Raw genomic sequence first — 27,148 nt, forward strand, 5'->3', positions numbered from 1 at the left:
TAGCTCACTGCAACCTACGCCTCCTGGGTTCAAGCGATTCCCCTGCCTCCCAAACAGCTGGGACTACACAAGCATGCCACCACGCCTAATTTTTTGTATTTTAGTAGAGACAGGGTTTCACCATGTTGGCCAGGATTTTCTCAATCTCCTGACCTCGTGATCTGCCCGCCTCAGCCTCTCAAAGTGCTGGGATTACAGGCTTGAGCCACCGCGCTTGGCCTGTAAATTTTAAATTTTAAAATAAAGAGTGTGATGGGATTGTTCGTAACTCAAAGGATCAATGCTTGAGGAGATGGCTACCCTATTCTCCATTATGTGCTATTTTCACATTTCATGCCTGTATCAAAACATTTAATGTACCTCCTAAATATATATACCTACTATGTGCCCACAAAAATTAAAAATAAAAAATTAAGACAAAGAATTATGAATTGTGCTTACAGATGGTCTTCAGACATAACCTGCAACAAAGCTATTCCCTGGGTCTCCAGCTTGTTAGCCAATCCTGTAGCTTTTGGAATTTCTAGCCTCCATTATCTCTCTCACTCTCTCTATCTACATACACACACGTATACACACACACACACACACACACACACACAGAGTTGGACCCCCAAATATCTGTGGGTTTCATGTCTGACATCCGTAGATTTATCCAACCACAGATGAACACTTTTCAGAAAAATGAAACAATAAAAAATAATAATATGACGATAGAAATGATACAAATTGAAAAACACACCTTAACTACTTACATGGGATTATTAGTAACTACTTATGTAGGTATTATTAGGAATCTGGAGGTGATTTAAAGTATGCAGAAGGGTGTGTGTAGGTTACATGCAAATATTACAGTTTTATATATAAAGGACTTGATCATTCCCTGATTTTGGTATCTGCAGGGGTCCTGGAACCAATCTTCTACTGATACCAAAGGACTCCCACCCCCCAACATATATATATAGTGTTCTGTTTCTCTGGAGAACCCTGATGTAAGGTTTTAATTAAGGAATCTCAAATATTTACCAAGTTACTGAAGGAGAGATCTATACGTCAGCATAAATTTGATGAAGCGTCCCACTGAACACATGAATGGTACCTACTCCATCCATTTGCAGGACTGACTTATAATAATTGAAGATGCAGCCTCCTTAAGATAGAAAGAAAACAAGCACTTTCCTCACGTCCACTGGGCCCCTGGCAATAAGGATGAGTATCCTGAAGAAAACTGTCTTTGAGGGCAAGAGCTTGTAGACCTCCCCTCTATTCCATTCAATCTGGGTATGGATTTATTCTGCAATTGTTGAGAAACCATGATGTGTTAGACACTACCATTGGTTTAGATTTTATCTGGGTGAACCTAAAGTATAATCTCATGGCACCTTCTTGTTCTTATTGTGAAACAAAACTTAAAGACTGGGCATGATGGCTTACACCTGTAATTCCAGCACTTTGGATGGTCGAGGCGGGTGGATTACTTGAGGTCAGGAGTTCGAGACCAGCCTGGCCAACATGCTGAAACCCCATCTCTACTAAAGACACAAAAATATTAGCTGGGTGCCAGGTGTAGTGGTGCGTGCCTGTAATTCCAGCTATTCCGGAGGCCGAGGCAGAAGAATCACTTGAACCTGAGAGGCGGAGGTTGCAGTGAGCCAAGAATGCACCACTGCACTCCAGCCCGGGCAACAAGAGTGAAACTCCGTCTCAAACGGAACACAACAAAAACAAAAAACCAAAAAACACAAGTCCCAGACCAGAGTGTGTCTATCCTGGGATCTGAATCTGGGCCAGTTTTTCAGTCTCTTTATCCTCAGTCATAATTCTGCGTCTTACCTCCACGCACATACACACATGACTCCACACATGCTCCAAGGGTTTCTGCAACACTTCTTCTTCTTTTCTTTTACTTTTTTTTCCTTTTTCTTTTTTTTTTTTTTGTTTTTTTTGAGACAGAGTCTCACTCTGTCACTCAGGCTAGAGTGTAGTGCCACGATCTCGACTCACTGTAACCTCCACCTCACTGGTTCAAGTGATTCTCGTTCCTCAGCCTCCCAAGCAGCTGGGATTACAGGCGTGAGCCACCGTGCTCAGCCTCTGCAGCATTTCTCGACTGCTTGTCTTCCTCCCTCTTCTCCACTTGCCTCAGAACTCACAGGGTGAGAGAGCACACACTTCCTACTCCTACTGCTTTTTCCTCCCTAGACATTTCTTCTTATCCAGGCCATGAGGATCTTCAGGGAACATGCAGCATCATCACAGTACAACCATTCACTCAGTGCCAACTCTCTAACAATATATATGAGCTTGACTTTTCGCAAAAACACTGCAAAGTAGCTATTATCTTCATGTAAAATGTGACTATTATCATTCAAAAATGTTAAGCAGGCCAGGCGCATTGGCTCACGGTAATCCCAGCGCTTTGGGAGACTGAGGCGGGTGGATCACCTGAGGTTGGGGGTCCCAGACCAGCCTGACCAACATGGAGAAACCCCATCTTTACTAAAAATATAACATTAGCCAGGCACTGTGGCTCATGCCTGTAGTCCCAGCTACTGTGGAGGCTGAGGCAGGAGAATCGCCTGAACCCGGGAGGTGGAGGTTCCGGTGAACCGAGACTGTGCCATTGTACTCCAGCCTGGACCACAAAAGCAACTCTGTCTCAAAAAAATCAAAAAAGTTAAGAAAGATAAACAGCTTGTACATCTTGTATTATAAGTAAATGTCTACATTAGACACTGAGGTTTGAACACCAGCTCTGCCATTTCTTCAAGCTCAACAGTCACAGCCCTACACCGTCCTGATAATATTTCTACATTAGATAGCCATTTTTTCACTGGTGTGCATACCCTTCGTCCCTAGGAAACTTGAGAAAACTTTGTTCTCTTCTGTAGTAGAAGCTTTACCTTGACCATTATACATCAAGCTGAAAATGGAACTCTTTGCTCCAGAAAATCGTACCCGACATATGAACTAGGTAGGTTAATTGGTTCATTGTTGCTCATTAGCAAACAAAATAAAAACATTTGCTTTTATTTCATCCTCGTGTATAAGGCTTAATGACAACAAGCAAACACAACATATTCTGAAGGCTTTGAAAGATAAAATTTTGTACACTTCTCTTCCTACCTCATTTAATTTATCCAGTTTTCCATTTATTCAATATTTATTGAAAATTCTGTGTCAAGTTTTGTGGTTTTTTTGAGTGCACTTGAATCCTTTAAAAGTAAACCAATTAAGATGATTACTTGTTAAGCCTGTAACACTAAGGCACAAAATAGGTCGCCATTTAGTACAGGTCTAGGTTTAAAAGCTAAAGCGACTGTGGCATCCTTTCTTCAATTCTCAAAGGTCCTTGCATCACTCACTACATGTCTACATGATTTCAAGACAAATCCAGATTCTATCTCACTTTGCTTGCTTGATTGGGTGTCATATCCCTTTTCTTCACCAACTACAAGGAGAGAGACACCAGTTCCAAGCTCTGTTCTGGTTCTTAGGAACCCCTAGACATGATTCTCTCCGGTTCAAGGACCAAACAGGGAGAATGGTAATGTGATAACCACTATTTAGCTCCATACAGTAATTATGAAATCACCTCTTTTATAAATAAGCAAACTGTGGCTATGAAAGTTTAGACAACATGTCTGTCAGTGACAAAGCTGGAATACAAACCCAGATTTTTCAGCTTTTCTTTTTTTTTTTTTTGAGACGTAGTTTCACTCTCGTTGCCCAGGCTGGAGTGTAATGGCGCAATCTTGGCTCACCTCCGCCTCCACCTCCCAGGTTCAAGCGATTCTCCTGCCTCAGCCTCCTGGGTGGCTGGGATTAGAGGTGTGCCTGGCTAATTTTGTATTTTTAGTAGACATGGGGTTTCTCCATGTTGGTCAGGCTGGTCTCGAACTCCCAACCTTAGATGATCCACCCACTTCGGCCTCCCAAAATACTGGGATTACAGGTGTGAGCCACCGCTCCTGGCCTGGTTTTTCAGCTCCTGAAGCCCATAGTTTTGTCAGTTTCTACCTCCCCGCATATCCAAATGAGAAACAATCATTTTATTGCTATGGATTCAAGAAGCTGGAGGAATATAATGTTCTCTTTTGACTGATATATATTCAATCTATGCTCTGAGCCCCACCTCATAACCAAATAAACTTTTGTTGACATTTTCCCTTTGTGCCAGGCATTATCACTTCTGTTATTTGTATCTACCTTGAGACCCATCTGATCATCTCGACTTTATAAGAAATAGGAATCTGAGAATTAGTGACTTTCTGAAATTGGTCAAAAAACATATTGTTTTAAAAACAGGAAAGTCAGAATTCAAACAGGTCTTATTCTAAAGGTCATGAGCTTTATACCTGAGAGTGACGGTGGGGAGGAATAATGGTTTGGATTATTCACCAATGTGCTTCTGTCCTCTCCTGCCACCTGTCCACATCCTTGGACCATGGCACACACTCAGCCCAGGTAGTTAAGACTGTCTGAGTTTACTGATCCCAGAGCAAATCAAAGAACAACAAATATATTCATGCTCGCTTTTTGAGGTTCAAAATAGACTTTTCAAACACAAGAACAGCATGTGTAGAGAAAAGGCATTCTGAGTCATGGTAGCCTAAGTTTTTGAGCTGAGAATCTGACCTGAACAACAGGCAGAGAGGATACCGTCAGAGCCAGGAGTTTTCCTTGGCCCATCCAGACTAGAAAAGGATTATTCCTTATGGATTAGAGAAGGCAGGGCAATGTCAGCAGCTGGGAAGAGCATCTGAAATTGTCTCTGAGAAGAAGCTCTTGGTCTTTCCTGTCCACCTCATCTTTGCCAGACCAAGCCCTGTGGAGATGGGACAGGAAGGGCCCTCCCCATGCCCCAGGTGGAAGACACTGGTTCATGGTGTCCTACCAAGGGTCCCAAGAGTTCACAAGCCTGCAAAATTCTCTTTTCCCCATGACACTGGAAAGAGGAGATGGTTGCTGTGGTTATAACACTCTCTAAATATTCCTAGGGCAGGTGGGAAGTAGTCAGATATTTTTCCAGGTATTGTGATAGGACCTTGAGGGCTGGCGAATGTGAAGGGCTTTGAGACATGATGACACAGGCCACAGGTTGCACTTGACCAGTGTCCACGTGATGAGAGGGACTTCTTAGCCTATGTGAACTTGGCAGAGGCTGCTCAGTGATCAAGATACTAGATAAGCCCCCTGGAATTTAGAAGCTATTCCAGGTATATGTGTGTGCACAGCATGGAGGGTGAGGGGCAACCTTCAATTAACAGAATTTATTTTATTCTAAATTGGTCTGATTGGCTGGGTGCAATGGCTCAGGCCTGTAATCCCAGCACTTTGGGAGACCGTGGTAGGTGGATCACTTGAGGTTGGGAGTTCAAGATCAGCCTGGCCAACATGGTGAAACCCGTCTCTACTAAAAATACAAAAAACAACAACAAAAAATTACTCAGGCACGGTGATGGGCACTGTAATCCCAGCTACTCAGGAGACTGAGGCTGGAGAATCGCTTGAACCCAGGAGGTAGAGGTTGCAGTGAAGAGAGGTCATACCACTGCACTTCAGCCTGGATGATAGAGCGAGACTCCATCTCAAAAATAAATAAATAAATAAATTGGCCTGATTAAAATTTTCTCATTTTCTACTGCCAGGTGAAATGAGCTCTTGAGATAGAAACCAAGTCAATAAAAGCATTTACATTTATTTGCACACTAACCACATCGATTTACTACTTATTCCCAGTTTTCTTATTTACTTATATAAGATCCATTCTTTCATTTTACAAATACAGATTTTCAGAGTAGGAAGAGAGAATAATTCTTCTAAAAATAAAGAAAGGCATTACAATACAATTTGCAAATCTAGGTACCATGTGGAAAGTCTCATCTGTTCCCATATCATTAACTGCTCATTTTCACACTGGTGGCATCCAAGTCCTTATTGTCAGCATCCTCTTTCTTCCACATCTCCACTGGAGCATTTCCAACCTCCTGACACCAAACTCAACACATTCAGGGAGAAGAGGGCTGGTCTGGGACCACAGAAATCCTTGTTCTAATCTTGGAGGCAGTGCTCAGTAGGAACTTAATGAATTGTTAAGTGAATTCGTTTTTTAAGAAAATCAGCAGGTAATGTATCCCCTGGCAATTTTATCTGATTTTTGAAATTCAGATTGGTTTTCTACTACTTGGCGAAGAGAATGGGGTACAGTCACTCCTCTGAGGGGTTCTGCATGAGGAAATATCCATGATACTTGCTGTTAAGCAGTGATCAGGTAGAGAAGGAAAGTCTTGGCCACATCAACTCTCCTTTGTGAAGTCAACAGTTCTCGAGAAGGAGATTATGGTGCTCTGTAGAGCAGGAACATGAATAGGGCTGAGATCTTTCCCGGATGATCCCAGACAGAACCCTGACCCTCATTCTCCAGGCCCACCTGCCCTCCATGGGGGCTCTGCATTGCTGGGGAGAGGGCAGCCTCCTAACCACCTGGGTGAAGGATTGACTCCAAGGTCTTATCCCTGACACTCTTAAGGAAGCTCATAACTGCGGTTCCACCCGTGCCCCTGTCTTCTAAAGCCTGAGGAGGCCCTGGGAGATGGTTTGGCTTCCCACGCTTTGCCTTGGCTGCAGCTGTGATGAGGTATCTGGTGACCATGGTGATGTGATAGCTCCGCAGGTCTACCAGGGCCTGCACACACTGGTTATAGGCTGTCAGCAAGTGGTCCTGTCCAGAGGACAGGATGTAGTCCCTCAGGGAAGGTGCTGAGTGGATGTCTTCTATGAAGGCCTTATGGGAAGGAGGCATGTAATCCCTCATTCTGTACAGAAAGTCAGCTGAAAGAAACAATACAACATAATGTCATAGCTTCACATGGAAATATAGCAGAGCTCATCTGCTTCTTCTTCTTTTTTTTTTTTTTCTTGAGATAGGGTCTTGCTCTGTCACCCAGGCTGAAGCGCAGTGGTGTGATCTCAGCTTACTGCCACCTCTGCCCCTGAGTTCAAGTGATCCTCCCACCTCAGTCTTCTGAGTAGCTGAAACTCCAGGTGTGTGCCACCACACCCAGTTAATATTTTTTGTATTTATTTTAGTAAAGACGGGCCGTTGCTATGTTGCCCAGGCTTGTCTTGAATTCCTGGGGTCAAGCAATCCCCCAACCTCAGACTTCCAAAGTGTTGGGATTACAGGTATGAGCACGGTGGTGCCCAATCTTGTCTGCTTTTTCAGACAGGAATGCACCAGAAACTGTTGCTGGTGTTCTAATTCAAATCTACCTTGGCCCTTTCGTTTGCAGACTTCACATACTCAAATGCATATTTCTAACTGTTGACAGGAGATGGAGAAGAGGAAACGAAGTAAGCACATCTCAAATGACAGAGTTGGCACTAGATTTATTTGCCAATGTATAAATATTTACTAGATAACAAATGTAAATGAAGTATCCAGTTGGTAGCTGCTATGAGGAATATCTTCAAATGTAGGACACAAACCCTTGAACTGACTAGCTGAATACTCTGGTGAATTTTGTTTCCTCAGTGCTTTGTTTTGGAGGGAGTACAAGAAAAGGAGAAAGTTACACAGAGCCTGTGAAGGCAAAAAAGATAATGAGTCACTGTTTTAGTAATAGCCTCTTGAAGCCAAATGGTTTAAAATCAAATCAATAGATATTTATAGGAAATTCATTATGGGTTTAATAGTATGCATGGTAAGTAAATCAACCACTGATATCACCAAATGCCAAAATCCATGAAAAATTATCACAGTTCTAAATAACCAACTTGAATCTATGACACTACATTCTGGTGATTCTTTTTCTTCTAATCCAACTTGAAAACTCCATAGTATGAAGTGTCTTGTTTACAATTGTTAAAAACTTAACTTGATCCTGGCAGGTAAGAAAATGAGCAATTTCAAGCTTCCAGGGTGATAGATCCCTCTGCTAGTATAAATAGATTTGGCTAGAGGTTGCACCATTTTGTGGGGAAGGACTTTCTTGGAAGAGCCCATACCTGTTTCCAGCTGGCCCAGGTTCATAGCCTTCAAACTCTACATCTCTCCCCCATTTCAGAAAAAGGAAGCTAGTTTCTAAAGATCCAAACCAAAGTGATAGTGAACAGTTGGAAACAGAGCAACATTTTAAGATTTGGAGGTAAAATCCAAGATCAAGCTGAGATCTGATATTCCAATATTAATTGACTTGACACAAAAACATTGGCAGTCATGCGGTTTCTTGGCTGACTTAGAGAAGTATAAGCTTCATGACATTTTAATTTATATTTGGTTTTATCAATTGGTTAAAAAAAAAAAAACCCTCTTCTCTTCCCCCCTCTCCTCTTAAGGGAAAACAAAATGTCTGACTTACCACTTTCCTTGCTATGACGAACGCCTAAGAACTCATCAAAGGCATGAAGCACTGTGCTCTGAGCTGCACTCCCGCCCGAGTATTTCAGGGGCTCTTTGGAAACTCCTTCATACATCAGCCCTGCAGGCATTGCTGGGTTATCTTTCCATCTAAGCAAGAATAAAAGTGAGAGAGAAGAAAGGGGTGCAGGGAAGTAACGGTACATTTTCTGACATGGAAACTGAAAGTGAAGGAGAAAGGAAAAATGATTTCAATGGTAATTTTAGGGTGAGGGATTGGGGGTATCTTTGTAGGGTAAGTACTGAAGCATCATCTTCACTCCAGCTTCATAACAAGCTATAAATTCATAGCCCTTTTCTTCCTCATCTAAAGGGTTATTCCAGAGAGGTAAAGGCTATTTAGAGAGGAATTTGTGGCACTGGTCCCATGACATATTTATTGCAAATACTTGGTTATAAAGATGTCCTCAGTGCTGCTCAACAGGAACATTTCAGGGTCTCTGGAAAAATCTTCTTCACTTCTTTTGCTAATCTCAACCTTGATGACCAGATACTTACAACTCCGCCAAGTAAAGAGCCTCACAAATATACACAAACACCCACAATTGCATACACAGATACACACAAATGAAAACACACACACACACACACACCCCTTTGCCCTTCCCTGAAACAGTGATAATTGTTAACAAGTCATCACATTAAACTATCAATTCTGGATATAACCTAACTTTGTAATCTGTAATGTACAGATGTTACCTGACTTTGAGGATGCCTTTATCAAATACTTTGTTGACCACAGGTATTGATAATAAGGATGGATGAGAAGAGTAACAGCAGGAAGCACAGAGAAGCCTGTGCCTCACCAGAGACACCTTTCTGAGTCAGGGACATGCAGAAAGGCTGGGACTGGGCTGCCGGCCATGCTCCACGAAGCAGCTGTTCTCTCCTCCCTTCCCTTCCCTCTCTTCTCCTCCCCACCTTTCATCTCCTTCTTTGTCTCTCTGATTCGTGTTCTTCACTGTTTTCTCTGAGTTCCCCCTCTTTATGCCTCCATCTGTTTTACTCATTTTCCTGTGTCTGACTTTGCATAGTCTTGAACAATCACAGAGTGTGTGGGCATGACTTTATAATGAGTCCGAAATAAGAACAAGCTCATGTCACATTTGCACCTACCATGCTGTATAGTTTATAAAGCATCTTCGCATTCATTTTCTCATTTGACTTCTTGTGTGTAGATCAGGACAGGTTTTGGGTTTTTTTTTTTAATACTTCATTTAATAGATAAACTAACAAAGACTTAAAGCAATTAAGGTTCCAGGGTCATACTGTTAAAGGATGATAGAAACAGAACTTGATCCCCAAACTTGCAATTTTCTATCTTCATTTCTACAAGAACCTCATATGTGGATTTCCATTTTTACTAAAGAATATCGTCTTTTCCTCCTATAGCCAGAAACAAGTTACTTTCTTTGTTATGAGTTTAAATAAATAACAGATTTACATTGATGTGGCACCTTTTTTCTATAATTCTGAAAGTCATTTTGCTCAAGAGAAGGGACACATGCACACACCATATACACATACAAAAGCCACAGACAGACTGCCATGTTTGCTGTTCATGATGTTTTTCAAATACTGCTCTGAGGCTGGAAGTGCTGTAAGGAGCCAGGTTGTTTTCACTGGGGGCTCTTTGGGTTGGCTGTGCTACTGCTTTCACTGGGTGAATAGCACGGTGGCCTTTGTAACTTGGGCACCATCAGTCTGAAAAGAGATGTGGTACAGAAAGAGGGCACGGGAATGGTGGGAAGAGGAAAGGAGAGGTTACTACTGGCAGGTCCTGACAGGTTGCAGCTGTTAGGAGCAAGGCCTCTACCTCTAGCAGATATGGAATTTAATTTTAGCTTTGCTATTTATTAACAGTGAGCCTTGGCTTAGTTAATTAACCTCTCTGAGCCTCAGCTTCCTCATCTGAGAAAATTAGCATCTACCTTATTGGATTGTTGTGAAAACTAATTAAAATAATACCTGCCCAGGGCCTGGAACATGTTAAGCATTCAATGAATACTAGCCATTGTATCATAATTTTTAGAGTGAGTGGGAATCCCAGCTCCCTTTTCATTACTGTTTAACTTTGTACAAATCTTTCTGAGCCTTTGTTTTCCCAATTTATATTTGCTTCCCACAGCTGTTGAAAAACAAAATAGGCTCCAGAGAGGTTTTGTGACTTGTCCGTTAAGACCCTGGTCCAATAAAGTTGATGAACATTTTATGGGGAAGAAATATGAAAGACATAACTGCTATTGGGTGATATATGGGCACACTTGTTTGGGTTTTTCTTTGTAATCCGGTTGATGGTCTTATGTAGTCATTCGGGGCTCTTTCACTAGCTCCTTCCCATCTTGAGTACGGCTAAATGTTGCACTCTCAAAGGGTCAGTCCATGGACTGCTCACTACTCTCAATTTCCAAATGGTTTTATCTAGCCTCATAGATTTAGAAAACAACTATATCCCAGCTGGATGGGGTGGCTCACGCCTGTAATCCCAGCACTTTGGGAGACCCAGGTGGGGAGATCACTCGAGGTCAGGAGTTTGACACCAGACTGGTCAACATGGTGAAACCCCATTTCCATTAAAAATATAAAAATTAGCCTGGCATGGTGGTGCACACCTGTAGTCCCAGCTACTCGGGAGGCTGAAACAGGAGAATCGCTCAACCCCAGAGGCGGAACTTGCAGTGAGCTGAGATCCGGCCACTGCACTCCAGCCTGGGCGACAGAGCCAGACTCCGTCTCAAAAAAAAAAAAAAAAAGAAAAAAGAAAAAACAAAGCCTATATCCTGACTATTTACAAATGTAAAAAGCTATTTACACCTATAGCTGGACCTCTCCCCTATATTCCAGACCCGTACATCCAACTGCCTACTTTATATGAATGTGTCCCTAAACTGATCTCCTGATTTCCTTTCTTCTTTGCTAAACCTGCTCCTCCTATAGTCTTCCTCATTGGAGTAAATGATGTCTCTGTTCTTTCAGTGAACCAGGCCCTCAAAACCTGCAAATTATCTTTAACTCACATCTTTCCATTAACTTTGATTTCAGTACATATCCACAATCTGACCATTTCTCAACACCTTTAGCCCTTGTACCCTAGTACAAGCCACCACCCTGGATTGTAGTGATAACTTCTTAAATATTTTCCCTGTTTCCATCTTAATTCTCGAAGTCTGTTTCTTACTCAGTCAATACAGAGATGATTTGCAACTGAAGGCAGATCACGTTGTTATTCTTTTCAAAAAGTGTCAATGTTGTCCATCTCACTCAGAAGAGAAGCTGACAAAGCTCTACATGATCCGGTCTCTACTGTCACCTCACTCTTTCTCATTCTCCCCTGAGTGTTGTGGTCCTGCTGGTTTCCTGCAGCTCTTCCACCATGACCAACACGCTCCCACCTCAGGGACATTGCACTTGCCGTTCCTTCTTGCGGCTCACTCCCTCACTTCCTCCAGGTATCTGCTCAAATGTCATAGAGGGTTGTGGCACTCTTGGACCACAATAAACAAGAAAATTTGGCCACCGTATTCAGCAGTCCCTAATACACTCTATCCTGCTTTCCATTTCTTCATTGTGCTTATCATTGTAATGTATATTGTATGATGCTTTTATTAGATTTACTTGTGTATTAATTGTCCATCCCTCACCATGGAAATGTAAGCTCCAGAGGGGCCAAGTTGAGGGTTGGTTTTACTGCTCTATTCCCAGCACCTAGAACTGACATGGGGTAGGCACTCACTAAATATGTGATAAATGAATGATTTAAAAATAGCATCCTATAAGTTTGTATTATATATCCAGAATATGTAGACCCAAGCATAGTTCTTGAAAGAACGTGGCCAGCTTAAAAGAGCCATCCAGTGTCCAAATGGTCAAGAGACATTAATCAGTCTGTTTTCAGTGCCTCGCCCTGAAGAGGATGTCACATTGAAGGTGACAGAGCAAATATCAGCATGAAAGTCCAAAAAGATAAAAGAAGTACATCTACTTTCAAAACTCATGTTCTCTAGCTTGCAATTCTAGTCTGAGGAAGGGAAATGGTGTTTCTTTGAGCAGTCCAAATATTGCCCCCCTACATTCTCAGGTACAAGCTGCTACTGTGAAAAAAGAGGAACTATTTTCCTTTCAAATATCTGTAGGCATGATTATTTTTAAACTTTCTTGTAGCAACCCCAAGAAAAAGGGAAGTTTTGGTACGAAAAAAATTAGATGGCTTTTTTGCAAGGGCTAATAACTTCCTCAAGAAATTTAATGTGAGTGGAAACTAAAGCTAAAAGGAATGAATATGTGTCATCTACACATGAAATATCTCCATTCTCCTAAATAAAAATGTTTTTTTAAAAGCAAGCAAAAAGGCCGGGTCTGGTGGCTCATGTCTGTAATCCCAGCACTTTGGGAGGCCAAGGTGGGCAGATCACCTGAGGTCAGGAGTTTGAGACCAGCCTAGGCTACATGGTGAAACGCTGCCTCTACTGAAAATACAAAATTTAGCCGGGCACTGTGTGGGTGCCTGTAGTCCCAGCTACTTGGGAGGCTGAGGCAGGAGGATCATTTGAACCTGGGAGGCAGAGGTTGCAGTGAGCCAAGATCCAGCCTGTGTGATATGGTGAGAACTCTGTTTAAAAATAAATAAATAAAAATAAATAATAAATCAAAAATAGGATAAATCAAGAACAGAAAAGCAAATTTACGTTTTTCAAGACAATACTAATGGGAATTCTCAATAGTTCGGATGTTTTTGGCCATCTACACTAATTAATGCATGTAGGATTTAGTACTGGCCACTTAGCTACATGGGAAATATTTTCAGGGTAAGAAACAGAGGGGAGGCATTTATATAAATCACAGATAAAATTTGTCAATGACTCTAAATTTATTTTAATGAGAGTAAAATCACCTTCTAGTACCCACCTCATCATGGGGTTTTCAGAATACATAGTTCATCCTCATCAGATGCTTCTGACATAAGGAAGAAGTAGAATCAATTTATTCCTTGAAGGATACTGTGGTAGGTATAAGTCTAAAAATGATTCTCCAAAATTCTTATCATAATTCTTAGAATTATTAGTATTATGAGATATCATGTCTATCAGTATGATATATTATCGCAAAGGGGACTTTGCAAGTGTAATTAAGGTTATTAATCAGTTGATCTTGACATAGGGAGTTCTCCTGAATTACCTAGGTAAGCTGAATCTAATCACATAAGACCTTTAAAATCAGAGAGTTTTCTCTGGCTAGTGGCAGAAAGAGAGGTGAGAGGGAATCAAAGTGCTAGAAGGATTAGAATTGTCAGTGCTGGCTGGGCACAATGACTCATGCCTGTAATCTCAGCACTTTGGGAGGCTGAGGTGGGCGGACCACTTGAGGACAGGAGTCGAGACCAGCTTGGCCAACATGGTGAGACCCTGTCTCTACAAAAAATACAGCCAGGCTGGTGGTGGGTGCCTGTAATCCCAGCTACTTGGGAGGCTGAAGCAGGAGAATCACTTGAACCCAGGAGGCAGAGGTTGTGGTGAGCCAAGATCGTGCCACTGCATTCCAGCCTGCGTGACAAAGCAAGACTTTGTCTTAAAAAAAAAAAAAAAAAAAAAAAATTGCCAATAGGGAGATGGGAGAAACCACGTGACAAGTAATACTGGATGCCTCAAGAAGCTGAGAGCAGCTCCTGTCTGACAGCCAGCAAAGAAACAGATCTCAGTTCTGGAACCACAAAACACTGAATTCTGAAAACAACCTAAATGAGTTTTGAAGGGAATTCTTCCCCAGATCTTCAGTTAAGAGCCCAGCCCAACAGATAAATTAACTTCGGCCTTTTGAGACCCTAAATGGAAAAGTCAGTTGAGCTTACCTATGATTCTGACTTACAGAATTGTGGAACAATGAAGACATATTGTTTTAAGCCACTAAATTTGTGGTAAATTGTTGTGTAACAAGGAGAAACATACAGATTTAGAGAGCAACGTGAAGCACAAAGGTATTTTCCAGAATTAGGTGCTTCCTAAATGCCAGTCTGTTTCTGCATCTACAGTATAAGGCCACTATGTGGTGGCATGACATTTTTAAAAATGGTCCATTTTTCTTCTTCTAATCCTATCAAAGGTATACAGAGAAAGTCTAAATACTAAGATACACTCTCAGCTCCATTTCTGCACCCTTCTTTTTGTTTTCCCTTTCCCCCATAAACCGTGCACCCATTACTCTCAATCTTGGAAACCTTTTTGCTTCCACTCTGTACCCTCTACACAGAGGATTCCACCCCCACTCTCTCTCAGACTGGACTCTGTTTGAAGTGCTTCACATGTCAAACTCATCCAATGTGGAGAAAATACTTAGTATGTGTTGCTACTCTGTCCTTTCACCAATGTAATACAGTAGATTTTTAGCATTTGCATGTCTCTTGCTGTATCCAGACACAGCTTCAGATTATTTCTATTGATAGCATTTCAGGTATCTCCTAGTTAATAAGATGGCCCACTCGATGATATCTATTTGACATATTCACCTCATCCAGCCATTGCCTTCACCTTTCATTTTTCACTGTTTAAAAATTAAACAAAAACAAACCAAAAACTCTTAATTTCCAAAGTTAATAGGAAGGCAATCTGATTAAAACATGTCAAGGAAGGAATGGCTAATTTGTTTAAGCAAAGCAAGTATCTAAAAGTAGAGTTATCGACCAGGCGTGGTGGCTCACTCCTGTAATCCCAGCACTTTGGGAGGCCAAGGCAGGCAGATCACCTGAGGCCAGGAGTTCGAGACCAGCCTGACTAACATGGCAAAACCCCATCTCTGCTAAAAATACAAAAATTAACCAGGCTTGGTGACAGCCACCTGTAATCTCAGCTACTTGGGAGGCTGAGGCAGGAGAGTTGTTTGAACCCAGGAGGCAGAGGTTGCCATGAGCCAAGATGGTGCCACTGCACTCCAGACTAGGTGAAAAGAGCAAGACTCTGTCTCAAAAATAAAATAAAATAAAATAAAATAATAGTAGAGTTCTCTCTGTGGAGAAATCTTAAGCCATGTGACAAAAGAAGAGTATTCAGAAAACATGAAACAAATGGTTTGCGGTAGTGTCTTAAGTCTGTTCCTATTGCTACAACAAAATACATTAGACTGGGTAATTTGTAAATATAGATGTTCTTTAACTCACAGTAGGTTACATCCTGATAAACCCATTGTAAGTTGAAAATATCCATAAGGCAAAAATGCGTTTAATACATCTGACCAACCAAACACCTTAGCTTAGGCTAGCTGCCTTTAAATGTGCTCAGAACACTTACATTAGCCCACAGTTGGGCAAAGCCACCTAACACAAAGCTTATGTATGTCAACATGTTGCATATGTTATGGAATTTATTAAATACTGTACTGAATGTGAAAAACAGAATGGTCATATAGGTACTCAAAGTAGTTTCTATGGAATATGTATGCTTTTGCACCAACATAAAGTCAAAAAATGGTAAGTCAAACCATATTGAGTTGGAGACTACCCATAACAGAAATGTATTTCTCACAGTTCTGGAGGCTGGGAAGTCCAAGATCAAGGTGCTGGCAAGTTCAGTGTCTGGTGAGGGCCTGGTCTCCACTTCCAAGGTAATGCCTCAAGTCCTGTGTCCTCACATAGTGGAAGGGACAAGGAATTGAAGAAAAAAGGAGCAAAAAGGGCCAAATGAGCTCCATCCAGCCCCTTTACAAGGGCATTAGTTCCACGCATGGGGATTGTTTTCTCCTCTCAGAGGAGACATAATCACCTAACAGAGGCCGCACCTTCGAATACCTCATCATCATAATTAGTTTTTAACATTAATTTTGGAGGGACGCATTCATTCAAACCATAGTGTAGCTCTTCCAGTAACTTTAGAAGAAAGCTTCGATGCTATCCAACCCTATACTACACTCTCCACCCCTCTACCTGCCTTAATAACAAGAGGAAAAAGTAGATGTAAGTGATAGAACTGTGTGAGTGACATACTGTGTTTTTCTTCTCCTTCTGTCATTGAGCGATAATTCTAAGAAAAGTGAATATAAATGGATCTAGATTGCCTAGGAGCAAACAGTCTGAACTGAAATATTTAGCCCTCAGTATTATTTGTCGTGCAGATGGTATCCCACTTCTTTTACCTGAGAGTGGATCCCTAGCAAGGGTCACTTGGTATGTTTCTTATGCTAGGAAGCTTCTGTCTCTTTCTCCCCTTATACATTCAGTCAATGCTACAGAGACTTCACACAGGAAAACAAATGAACTATACTTACCCAGAGAGAAAAATCCGGATGACTGAGTAAAATATGTCTGGATCTACATGATCTGGAAAAGCAATCAAAATGTGAACTTTGCTACAGGCAAATAAAGCAATTGGTTACATGTACATGGATCCTGCTGCTCTCCAGGAGCTCCTTCCCTATCTGATATGCACAGAGACCTGGAATGAAAGCTGCAGCAACTGGGGATAGAATGTTCTCTTCTGCAGTTGCCCTCATGGGTGCTCCCAGAACTTCTAAACTATTCTATATGCTGCCCTTTTCTATTTGTGGTTCTTCCTTTCTCTGTACTTAATAACAACAAAAAAGAGATCAAAGTCATCTTTTAAAATTTCGTATTTTAAAAAGGTGATGTTTGAGAAAATGAGGGAAGGGAGGAGAAGAAAAGCAGAGAGAATCACCACTCTCAAGGCTTTCACAAGAGATGAAAACTAAATTTCACTGATGCTCAACTGAAGGTCTGAATATTCAGCAAAGGACACAGGAGCGGAGCAAGTGTCCCTTGCCCAGGGATTGCCACACTAAGTCAGAGACAGTTTCGCTCAGCTTCATGTTTAGCTGCCTTCATTAATATAAACAACTATTTTTGATCTATTCCAGTGTTTGGGGATAACTGATTCTTCCAGTTTATTAACTTGTATGTAAGGAAGCCTGCCCTCTTATTTGTACTAAATTTCTTTTCATCAACTTTTGAAGGTTGTTCTATTGTTTTCACGTAGCGGGACCCCTCTGAATTCTGTCACCTGGCATATATGCCTATCTTACTGAGATCTCTGTCTGTGTCTCTGTTTCTGAGATATCTATCTATCTTATCTATCTATCTATCTATCTATCTATCTATCTATCTATCTATCATCTATCTATCTACATCTGTTATGTGAGGACTAAATAATAACATCTATTTATTATCTATCTATCTATCTATCTATCTATCTATCTATCTATCTATCTACATCTTTTAGGGTGAGACCCAAATGATAACATCTCCATACCATCAACTTCCTTTTCCAACTATCATACATAGTCTTTGATCCTATTTCTTCTTCCTGCTCCCTAATTTCTCTGAAGCATCCATGAGCCTGGGTGACTCATCTTCCTTCAGCCTCCAGCCCTTCAGATGCTCCTTGGTGGTACCACATTCTGTCTGCTCACATGTGGCAATGCCCCATGCGCTAGATTTTTACTGGGTCCTACTTCTATGTTTTTCTTATTTGATGCTCTCTTTTCACCAAAACTGCTAAGAAACTACTACTTTTTGCTGAAGCAGAATGACTGGCAATACTTTAATATTTTGCCCAACTTAACATATTGAAGGAGGAAAAATGAAATGACCATTTCAATAGGTGTTAAATATCTTTTATGTAAAATGGTTTCAGTAGATGTAAGAAATACATTCACGATTAAAACAAACATGCAGAAAACTTCGGCTAATTGGGAATAAGAGGAGATGTTCTTAAATGGATAAAAGGAATCCACAGAAAGCCTACAGTGTATATTATGCTTAACAGTGAAATATTAAAAACAATCTTTTCTTTAAATGTGAAACTAAACAAAGACCAGCACTTCCACTCAATACTGTGTTAGAGGTCTTAGCCAGGAGAATAAGAAAAAAATATTAAAAAGAAATAAAAGTTGTAAATTTGATAAATGAAGAAGCAAAGCATTCCACTCAAACAATATAATTTATAAATAGAAAATACATAGGATCTACTAATAATTATTAGAATTAATAATAGTATTTACCGAGGTGCTAGATTTAAGGTTAATATTCAAATATCAATATCATTTTTGAAACTGGCAATGAACAGGTAAGGGGCAGTAAAATCGAAAGATACCATATTTATTAGAAACAAAAATATCAAGTAACTATGAATAAAGCAGAAGATAGGTAAGCCCCTTAGCTTGAAAGAAATTGAAGAAAAAACTAGTAAGTGAAAGGATATATTCTCTTTTTTTAATTATTATTTTCTTTGAGACCGAGTCTCGCTCTGTCGCCCAGGCTGCAATGCAGTGGCATGATGATCTCAGCTCACTGCAACCTCCGCCTCCTGGGTTCAAGCAATTCTCCTGCCTCAGCCTCCTAAGTAGCTGGGACTACAGGCATGTGCCACCACGCCTGGCTAATTATTGTGTTTTTAGTAGAGATGGGATTTTGCCATGTTGGCCAGGCTGGTCTCAAACTCCTGACCTCAGGTGATCTATCCACCTCGGCCTCACAAAGGGATATATTCTCTTATACCATATTCATGGACAGGAAAACTCAATATGAATATCTAAAAGAAGAAATGTATTGAAGAGAAGAGTTCTCTGTCTGGATATATTTCAGGGCATGGGACAAAAGAAGAATATTCAGCAATATGAAGAAATGATTTGAGGTGGTTCCCCCAGGAATTTTAGTTATTATTTTATGCTATTCTCTGCCTCTCTATTTGCCTTATTCATAATACAGAAATATTAAATAGAATATCAAAATCATGTCTTTTTTCCTAAATTAATGTAGACATTTAATAAAATTTTATTTTATTTTGTTTTATTTTGAAACGGAGTCTCACTCTGTCACCCAGGCTGGAATGCAGTGGCACAATCTCGGCTCACAGCAACCTCCACCTGTAGGGTTCAAGAAATTCTCCTGCCTCAGCCTCTCAAGTAGCTGGAATTCAGGCGCCTAATACCCAGCTAATTTTTGTATTTTTAGTAGAGAAGGGATTTTGCCATGTTTGCCAGGCCGGTCTCAAACTCTTGACCTCAAGTGATCCACCCGCCTCGGCCTCCCAAAGTGATGGGATTACAGGTGTGAGCCACTGCATCCAGCTCCAACATAGATTTTTAAAATGGAACTTGACTAGATGATTCTAACAGTCTATATGAAGGTCCTAGTCCAGGATAGCACAAGCGATGCTGGAGGAGAAAAGCCAGGTGACGGTTTGCTCTACTTGAAAATGAGGAATACCATAAAGCTAGAGTGTTTAAGGCAGATGATATTGTTGCAGGGAAAGACAGACAATGAAACAGAACAGAGAGCCTAGAAAACACATTCATTCATTTTAGAAAATATGACATAAGACTGTGCTAATATTGCAGGTTTGTGCTTATTCCTAGGAGGGAATTAGAATTTATTTCTTATCTCATACTACTTACAGATAATTATAAGTAGTAAGTGGTAATTATATGTGAATTAAAAACTTAAAAATGAAAGACAAAACAACTTTAGAAGAAAATACATAAACATGTATTTATGAGCCAGGCATAGTGGTTCACACCTATAATCCCAGCACTTTGGGAGGCTGAGGTGGGTGGATCACTTGAGTTTAGGAGTTCAAAACCAGCCTGGGCAAAATGGTGAAACCCTGTCTCTACTAAAAATACAAAAATTAGCCCGGTGTGGTAGCACATGCTTATAATCCCAGCTACTTGGGAGGCTGAGGCAGGAGAATCGCTGGACCCAGGAGGCAGAGGTTGCAGTGAGCCCAGATTGAGCCACTGCACTCCAGCCTGGGCAACAGAGTGAGACTCTGTCTCCAAAAAAAAAAAATGTATTTATGACTGATGATGATGGAATAATTTCTTATGCAAGACCTCTTAAACCACAAACTTTTACAAATGATTGATAGGTTGACTATATTTAAATTAAGAACTTTTATTTTCAAAAGGCATAAGACAAACTATAACATTTGCAACACATATAATTAACAATAATCGGCCTCCAGAGTGTCCAAAAGTCTTATAAAAAACCAACAGGTAAGATAAAAGCCTATTTAACATAAAAATGAGGAAAGACATCCAGACATGGTGGCTCACGCCTGTAATCCCAGCACTTTGGGAGGCCAAGGCAGGCGGATCACCTGGACACAGTGGCACACACCTATAATCAATCTGGGTACTTTGAAAGACCAAGGTGGGAGGATCATTTGAAGCCAGGAGTTCAAGACCAGCCTGGGCAATATAGTGAGACCCTGTTTCTATATAAAAATAATTTTTAAAAAATTTAAAAAGAAAATCAGAGAAATGCAAAGTAAAACCATGATGAAGCACCATTATACACCTACCAGACTAGCAATAAACAAATAAATAAAAGACTGAATTAATGAATTAGTGAATGAAGAAATGAAGTTGACAACACTAAATGTGATGGGGAAGTGGAATTTCAACTTAGTTCAAACATTGTGAAGAACAATTTGGTGTTGGCCAGTAAAATTAAAGATACACATACAGTCCTGCTGAACAATTCAACTGCCTGGTGTCCACGCTACAGAAAACCTGAATGTGTAAACTTGTAGTTATGGGCATGAATATATGTAATGACATCGCTTTTCATAGCAAAACAAACAAACAAACAAACAGAAATAAATGGAGAATAAGTAAACTATAGTCTACTTGTACAAAATGACGCTGCATAGGGGTGAAAATGTGCTATGTCTATTCGACTAATGCGGATGACCCTTAGTGAAATAGGAAAATTGTAGGAAGAAATTCATACATTTTAATTTTTTTTAGACAAGCTTCAAAACCATACAAAACAAAATAATATGAAAATATGCTGTTTAGGAATACTTTTGTAATAGTGAAAGCATACCAAAGTGAAGGAGAATGATTAATATAATAATCAAGATGATGACACCTGGAAGAAACGTTTTGGGAGAATGAAGTAGAAAACAACACAAAAAATTGCAACAGTTTTTGGTAATAATCTGTTTCTTAAGGTAAAAGTTGGATATGAGGGTGTTTATTTTCCAGTTATTCTATATATTCAACTTATATATTCTATATTCTATATAATTAAATATTTGATTTTTAAAAAGAATAGAAGTTGGGCATGGTGGCTTCTCCCTGTAATCCCAGCACTTTGGGAGGTTGAGGTGGAAAGACTGTGGGAGCCCAGGAGCTGGAAGCTGCGGCTGCAATGAGCTATGGTCATGATTGTGCCACTGTACTCCAGGCTGGGCAACAAAGCAAGACCTTGTCTCAAAAACAAAACAACAAAAAAACAAACAAACAAACAACAACACACAAGAAAATAAGACCCAGAATAGCATACAGCATAGTTATAATGGTTATACAGCTATTAATGGAGTTAGAGCTAGATATTCTGCTTCTGAATCTGATATTCTTTTCATACTCCCAGCTGATTTATCTTGAAGAATATCAGTGTATTGTGGGAGCTGACTCTGACGACTGTTGAGAGAATATGAAGTAGAGAACTTCCTCCTCTACCAGCACGGATCTGGTGAAGGAGGAGAACCCTTGCTTTCACATTTAATGTGTGCATTTTGGCTAAGAAGGGTGGTTCCTAAAAGCCAATGACATTATCCTGCAGGGAACCCAGAAGATCTACACACAAACGTGATGAAGCCTCCCCATGTGGTTTTTCCTTCCACTGGACTTTTTAGTGAAGTAGAAAAATGATACCAAGGATTAAACTTCTGCCCAAATGGCAGCTCTGTTTAGTGCCTGGCCAGATGTCTTCCAATGTCCCTGTTCTCATTGTCCAGCAAAACACAAAACATATTGGTCAGGTAGCTTTCCCTTTTAAACGCACATGAATCTCAAGGAAAATATAATGTCTGCTCTTGATTAATTTACATTCATCTCCTCAAATTTTTATGTCATTAGTGTTATTATTATTTTGTTGAAGAAACCTCAGGAAACTTGCTTTTTAAACTTTTCAGGAGCAGAAATTTAGGTTTTACACTGGGAAGTAGCTTTTAAACAACGCAAAACTCAGAAAATCATTTCTTTGAGTCAGTGTTGTAAAACCTCACACTCAGAATGACTCCAGTCTTTTTACATGACATTCTTAATGTTCACTAACTACCAACCCACTCAAAAAGTCACAAGGCCAATGCTTCATTACTGACACACAGAGCAAGGCATTGCAGATACACAATCCACTCCAGCAGACTGAACTAGACAAGCCATGGTCATGACCACCAAACGGTATCTCTTTTGTGCCATTCTCACTTTTATTAATTGATTGATTTTGAGACAGGCTCTGTCACCCAGGCTGGAGTGCAGTAGCGCCATCATTCCTCACTGCAGCCTCAACCTCCTTTGTTCAAGTGATCTTCGCACATGAGGTACACAAGTAGCTGGGACTACAGGCACACGCACCACCACACCCAGCTAATTTTTCTTTTTCTTTTTCGTTATTGTTGTTGTTGTTTGAGACGGAGTCTGGCTCTGTCCCCCAGGCTGGAGTGCAGTGGTGCAATCTTGACTCTTGGCAACCTCCACCTCCCGGGTTTGAGCGATTCTCCTGCCCCAGTATCCGAAGTAGCTGGAACTACGTCGCCCAGCTAATTTTTGTAATTTTAGTACAGACAGGGTTTCACCATATTTGTTACGCTGGTCTCAAACTCCTGGCCTCAGGTGATCCACCCGCCTTGGCCTCCCAAAGTGCTGGGATTACAGGCATGAATCACCATCCCCGGCCTTTTTTGTTGTTGTTGTTTTGGTAGATATAGGGTCTCACCATATTGTCCTGGCTGGTCTCAAACAGCTAGGCTCAAGCAAACTTCCTGCCTCAGACTCTCAAAGTGTTGGGACTACAGGCATGAGCCACCGCACCTGGCCAGTTCCTACTTTAAAGCCTCATATTTCCACTGGATGTTTTATAATCACCTTAAATTAAATAAGTCTTTAAAAAATTATCTTTGATTATTTTTAAAGAAATTAATTTGTGAAGTCTAGGTAAGACGTGCATTTGGCACACAATTTACAAAGTTCAACAAGGTATCTAATGAGAAGTATGCTTTCTTCCTATTCCTGACCCCAGTAATCAATTCTTCTCACCAAAAGCAACCCTTGGTCACTGGCTGCTTCTAGTGAATGTTTATGGAAAATATTCTCAGATTGGCTATTGGGCAAGACTTCTAAAGCTTACAATTGACCTTTCTTCTCATCCTCTTGAGGAAGAAAATAAAAAGTTTAACAATTTTGGCCGGGTGTGGTGGCTCACGCCTGTAATCCTAGCACTTTGGGAGGCCAAGGTGGTGTATCTCCTGAGGTCAAGAGTTTGAGACCAACCTGGCCAATATGGTGAAATCCTGTTTCTACTAAAAATACAAAAATTAGCCTGGCATGTTGGCGGGTGCTGGTAATCCCAGCTACTCAGTAGGCTGAGGCAGGAGAATCGCTTGAACAGAGAGGCAGAGGTTGCATTGAGCCAAGATCACACCACTGCACTCCAGCCTGGGCAACACAGCAAGACTCTATCTCAAAGAAGCAGCAACAGAATGAAGCCTAAGGCCAATAAATTGAACAACTCAAAAAGTAGACAGATACAGAGAAACTTGTACATGTAGTCAGGGGAGAAAGATAAACCGACAGTTAACATCTTAATAGCAACCATGGAAACCAGAAGCTATTGTACTGATATCTTCAACATTTAAAAGAATATAGCTGCTAGCAAAAATATCCTTCAGGAATTGAGAAGAAATAAGGCAACTTTTAGAGGGGAGAGTTTGCCAACAGCAGACACTCACTAGAGGAAGTCTTAAAGGATGTACTGAAGGAATTTCTAAAGGAGTGAGGACAAACTTTAGAAGCATTAACATGGGGCTGGGCATGGTGGCTCCCGCCTGTAATCCTAGCACTTTGGGAGGCTGAGGCAGGCAGATTTCCTGAGCTCAGGAGTTTGAGACCAGCCTCGACAACATGGCAAAACCCCGTCTCTACTAAAAATACAAAAAAATTAGCTGGGTGTGGTGGTGCACGCCTGTAATCTCAGCTACTTGGGAGGTTGAGGCACAAGAAATGCTTGAACCCAGGAGGCAGAGGTTGCAGTGAGGCGAGATCATACCATTGCACTGCCTGGGTGACAGAACAAGACTCTGCCAAAAAAAAAAAAAAAAAAAAATTAAGAAGAAAAAGAAGAAAAGCATTAACATGGGAGGGAGGGGAGTCTGAGTCCTGGAAACAGAGCTCCACGCTGGAACTGGTTCCCTTGCAGTCATTTTCTATCCAACCAAACAGCTGATCAGACATGGGAGCCAGCCAGAGCTGCAGTAAAGATGAATGGGGACTGCTGTATGACATGTGCTACTGCACCGGGAATTTCCGAAGACTGCACTGGAGGAGTCATTGTGTTATACAGCCTCATGATGACAGTGAGGACAGCATGAATGGTCATGAAGATACAAATGGTTCAAAAGAAAGTTGCAGAGAACAAAATATACATTTTTTGATTACACATGTCACTGGGATAATGAAACATGCCATATCTCAAATGGGAAATGCCCAAGAAAGTGTTCAAGAATGTGTACTTGCGTTCATTAGCTTTATAACACCTGAGGTAACTGAAAGATGTCCCCAAGAAAAACGGAAATGACCAGTGGAGAGGATCTTCTCTTTGCCGTGTCTGCCGTAGGCTTCAACAGTTATGTGGAACCTCTGAAATTATCCCTTCAGAAACTCAGAGAGGCTATGAAAAGAGAGAAGGGAATTGGTGGAGAAGTCAGAGCTACAGATGGGCTAAGTGAGGAGCTTATGGAATAGGCATTTGCTAGCCAGTCACCAGCCGGCTTCATACCTGCCGCTGGGCAACAACAAATGTTATGGTTTCTGTATCACCATAGCAAGAGATTTCTGGTGTTCGACAAATTCTGTTTCCAGGCTCTGAAGAAATGATGGGGTGAGGAATTTAGGGAAGTGAGAGTGTGTGATTCTGGAATAGAAATACCAGAAGACAATGACTGGTGAAAAGGTATCCCTTTGTATATTAAGTAGCTGTAATGTAACTTCCTGATGCTTGACTAGTTGAGGTGTTAATTCTGACTAGAGAATCTTTTCCATAAATGATATTGATTGATTGATTGATTGATTGATTGAGACATGGTCTCACTCTGTCCCCAGGCTTCAGTGCAATGGTGTGACCTTGGCTCATTGCAGCCTTGAGGTGCATCCTCCCACCTCAGCCTCCTGAGTAGCTGGAACCACAGGCACTCACCACCATTCCTATCTAATTTTTGTTTTTGTTTTTGTAGAGATGGGGTTTTGCTCTGTTGCCCAGGCAGGTCTCAAACTCCTGGGATCAAGTGATCCTGCCTCGGCCTCCCAAAGTGCTAGGATTACAGGCGTGAGTCAATGCATCTGGCAATGATTTTTTTTTTTTTTACTTTGGATTTTAAATGTATAAAATATTTTTATTTCCTAGGAGTGTTTATTCTTCTGTAAGACTCCTGCATGCATTGTGTATTACAATTTATTATGTCAGAAATTTGTAGACAGTCTCTTACTTTCATATTGAGTCATGCCACTTTTGTAATTCAGGAAGCAGCTGGGTTAATTCATAAAGTCTGCCCTTTTAATAAAATATAAAGGTAGGGTTCATCTTGAATGCAAGTTGTTTGTATTACGAATTTGTATTTGTCCTGGTTATATATCTTGCATGATAGTTTAGTTAGAGTTTTAGCACATACTGTATTTATTAAAATGATTTCCTTTGTAAAGCATTCATAGCTTGAGCAGCACCATTTTTCAACAGTGTAACTGAGTAAGTGTAAATGCAGAAGCAAATATTGTCTGCCCTATTAAACTTGGTGCCGATTAACGGTGTTTACAATGTTCATTGTGCCCGTTAATGTAGTTTTAGTTATTGGAGCTTTTGTTAACACTAGACTTGTTTTTGAGTTACATTATTAAGAGTGTTGGAATTCACTTAAGTTTAATGTAGTTCTAGTGCTTGTAAAATGGTGCCCTTTCAGTAAGTATATAATTTTTTTTTGAAACCATATCTTCAAGTACTATTACCCTTCAGAAGAATTTTAGGCTGGATGCAGTGGCTCACGCCTGTAATTCCCAGTACTTTGAGAGGCCGAGGCAGGTGGGTCACTTGAGGTCAGGAGTTTGAGACCAGCCTGGCCAAGATGGTGAAACCCTGTCCCTAGTAAAAATACAAAACATTAGCCAGGTGTGATGGTGCGCACCTGTAATCCCAGTTACTTGGGAGGCTGAGGCAGGAGAATCGCTTCAACCTGGGACACAGAGGTTGCAGTGAGCCGAGATCACGCCACTGCACTCCAGTCTGGGCAACAGAGCAAGACTCCATCTCAAAAAAAAAAAAAAAGAAGAAGAAAAAGAATTTTATAGGCTGATGGTAAATGTTCTCATTTTACCTTTTAATTGAAATGTGAAGGTTCCTAGTATACCGTCAGGCATCATTTTGTGTACAGACCTTTTGCACGGGTGAGGGAATGGCTGGAACAGTGGCTACGAACAGTGTGAATAGAAGCCGTCAACTCCTAGTGTGCTCTTGATCTTTGCAGTAAACTAAGCTTAGATAATATAATATCGTATAATCTTTTAGTATTTACTTTGGTCATTTATTTTTTAAAGTGAGGATTTGTATTTTCTCAGTTATTCTTTTGGTGTTAATTAATCTGAACTTTTTAAAAAATAGTTAATATCAAAAATTGCTATTATGCAGTCTGCCTAAAAGGAAGTTTGAGTGAATGACATTTCTGAAGGATACTC

At 40.7% G+C, this 27,148-nt stretch overlaps 1 protein-coding gene across 1 annotated transcript in view; it reads right to left on the minus strand.

Moving 5' to 3' along the window:
- Window positions 1-6,478: 6,478 nt before the first annotated feature.
- The window catches only part of IDO2 (indoleamine 2,3-dioxygenase 2), a 79,254-nt gene continuing 58,584 nt past the window's right edge, over window positions 6,479-27,148 (minus strand). The window contains exons 7-9 of the mRNA XM_011960749.1: window positions 16,673-16,724; window positions 8,364-8,512; window positions 6,479-6,834 (exon numbers count right to left, since the gene is read on the minus strand). Coding sequence (XP_011816139.1) covers window positions 6,479-6,834; window positions 8,364-8,512; window positions 16,673-16,724 — 557 coding nt within the window. The remainder of the gene's footprint in view (window positions 6,835-8,363; window positions 8,513-16,672; window positions 16,725-27,148) is intronic.

The sequence above is a fragment of the Colobus angolensis genome, unplaced genomic scaffold, assembly GCF_000951035.1.
Source record: "Colobus angolensis palliatus isolate OR3802 unplaced genomic scaffold, Cang.pa_1.0 Scaffold52, whole genome shotgun sequence".
In the NCBI taxonomy this organism is placed as follows: domain Eukaryota; kingdom Metazoa; phylum Chordata; class Mammalia; order Primates; family Cercopithecidae; genus Colobus; species Colobus angolensis.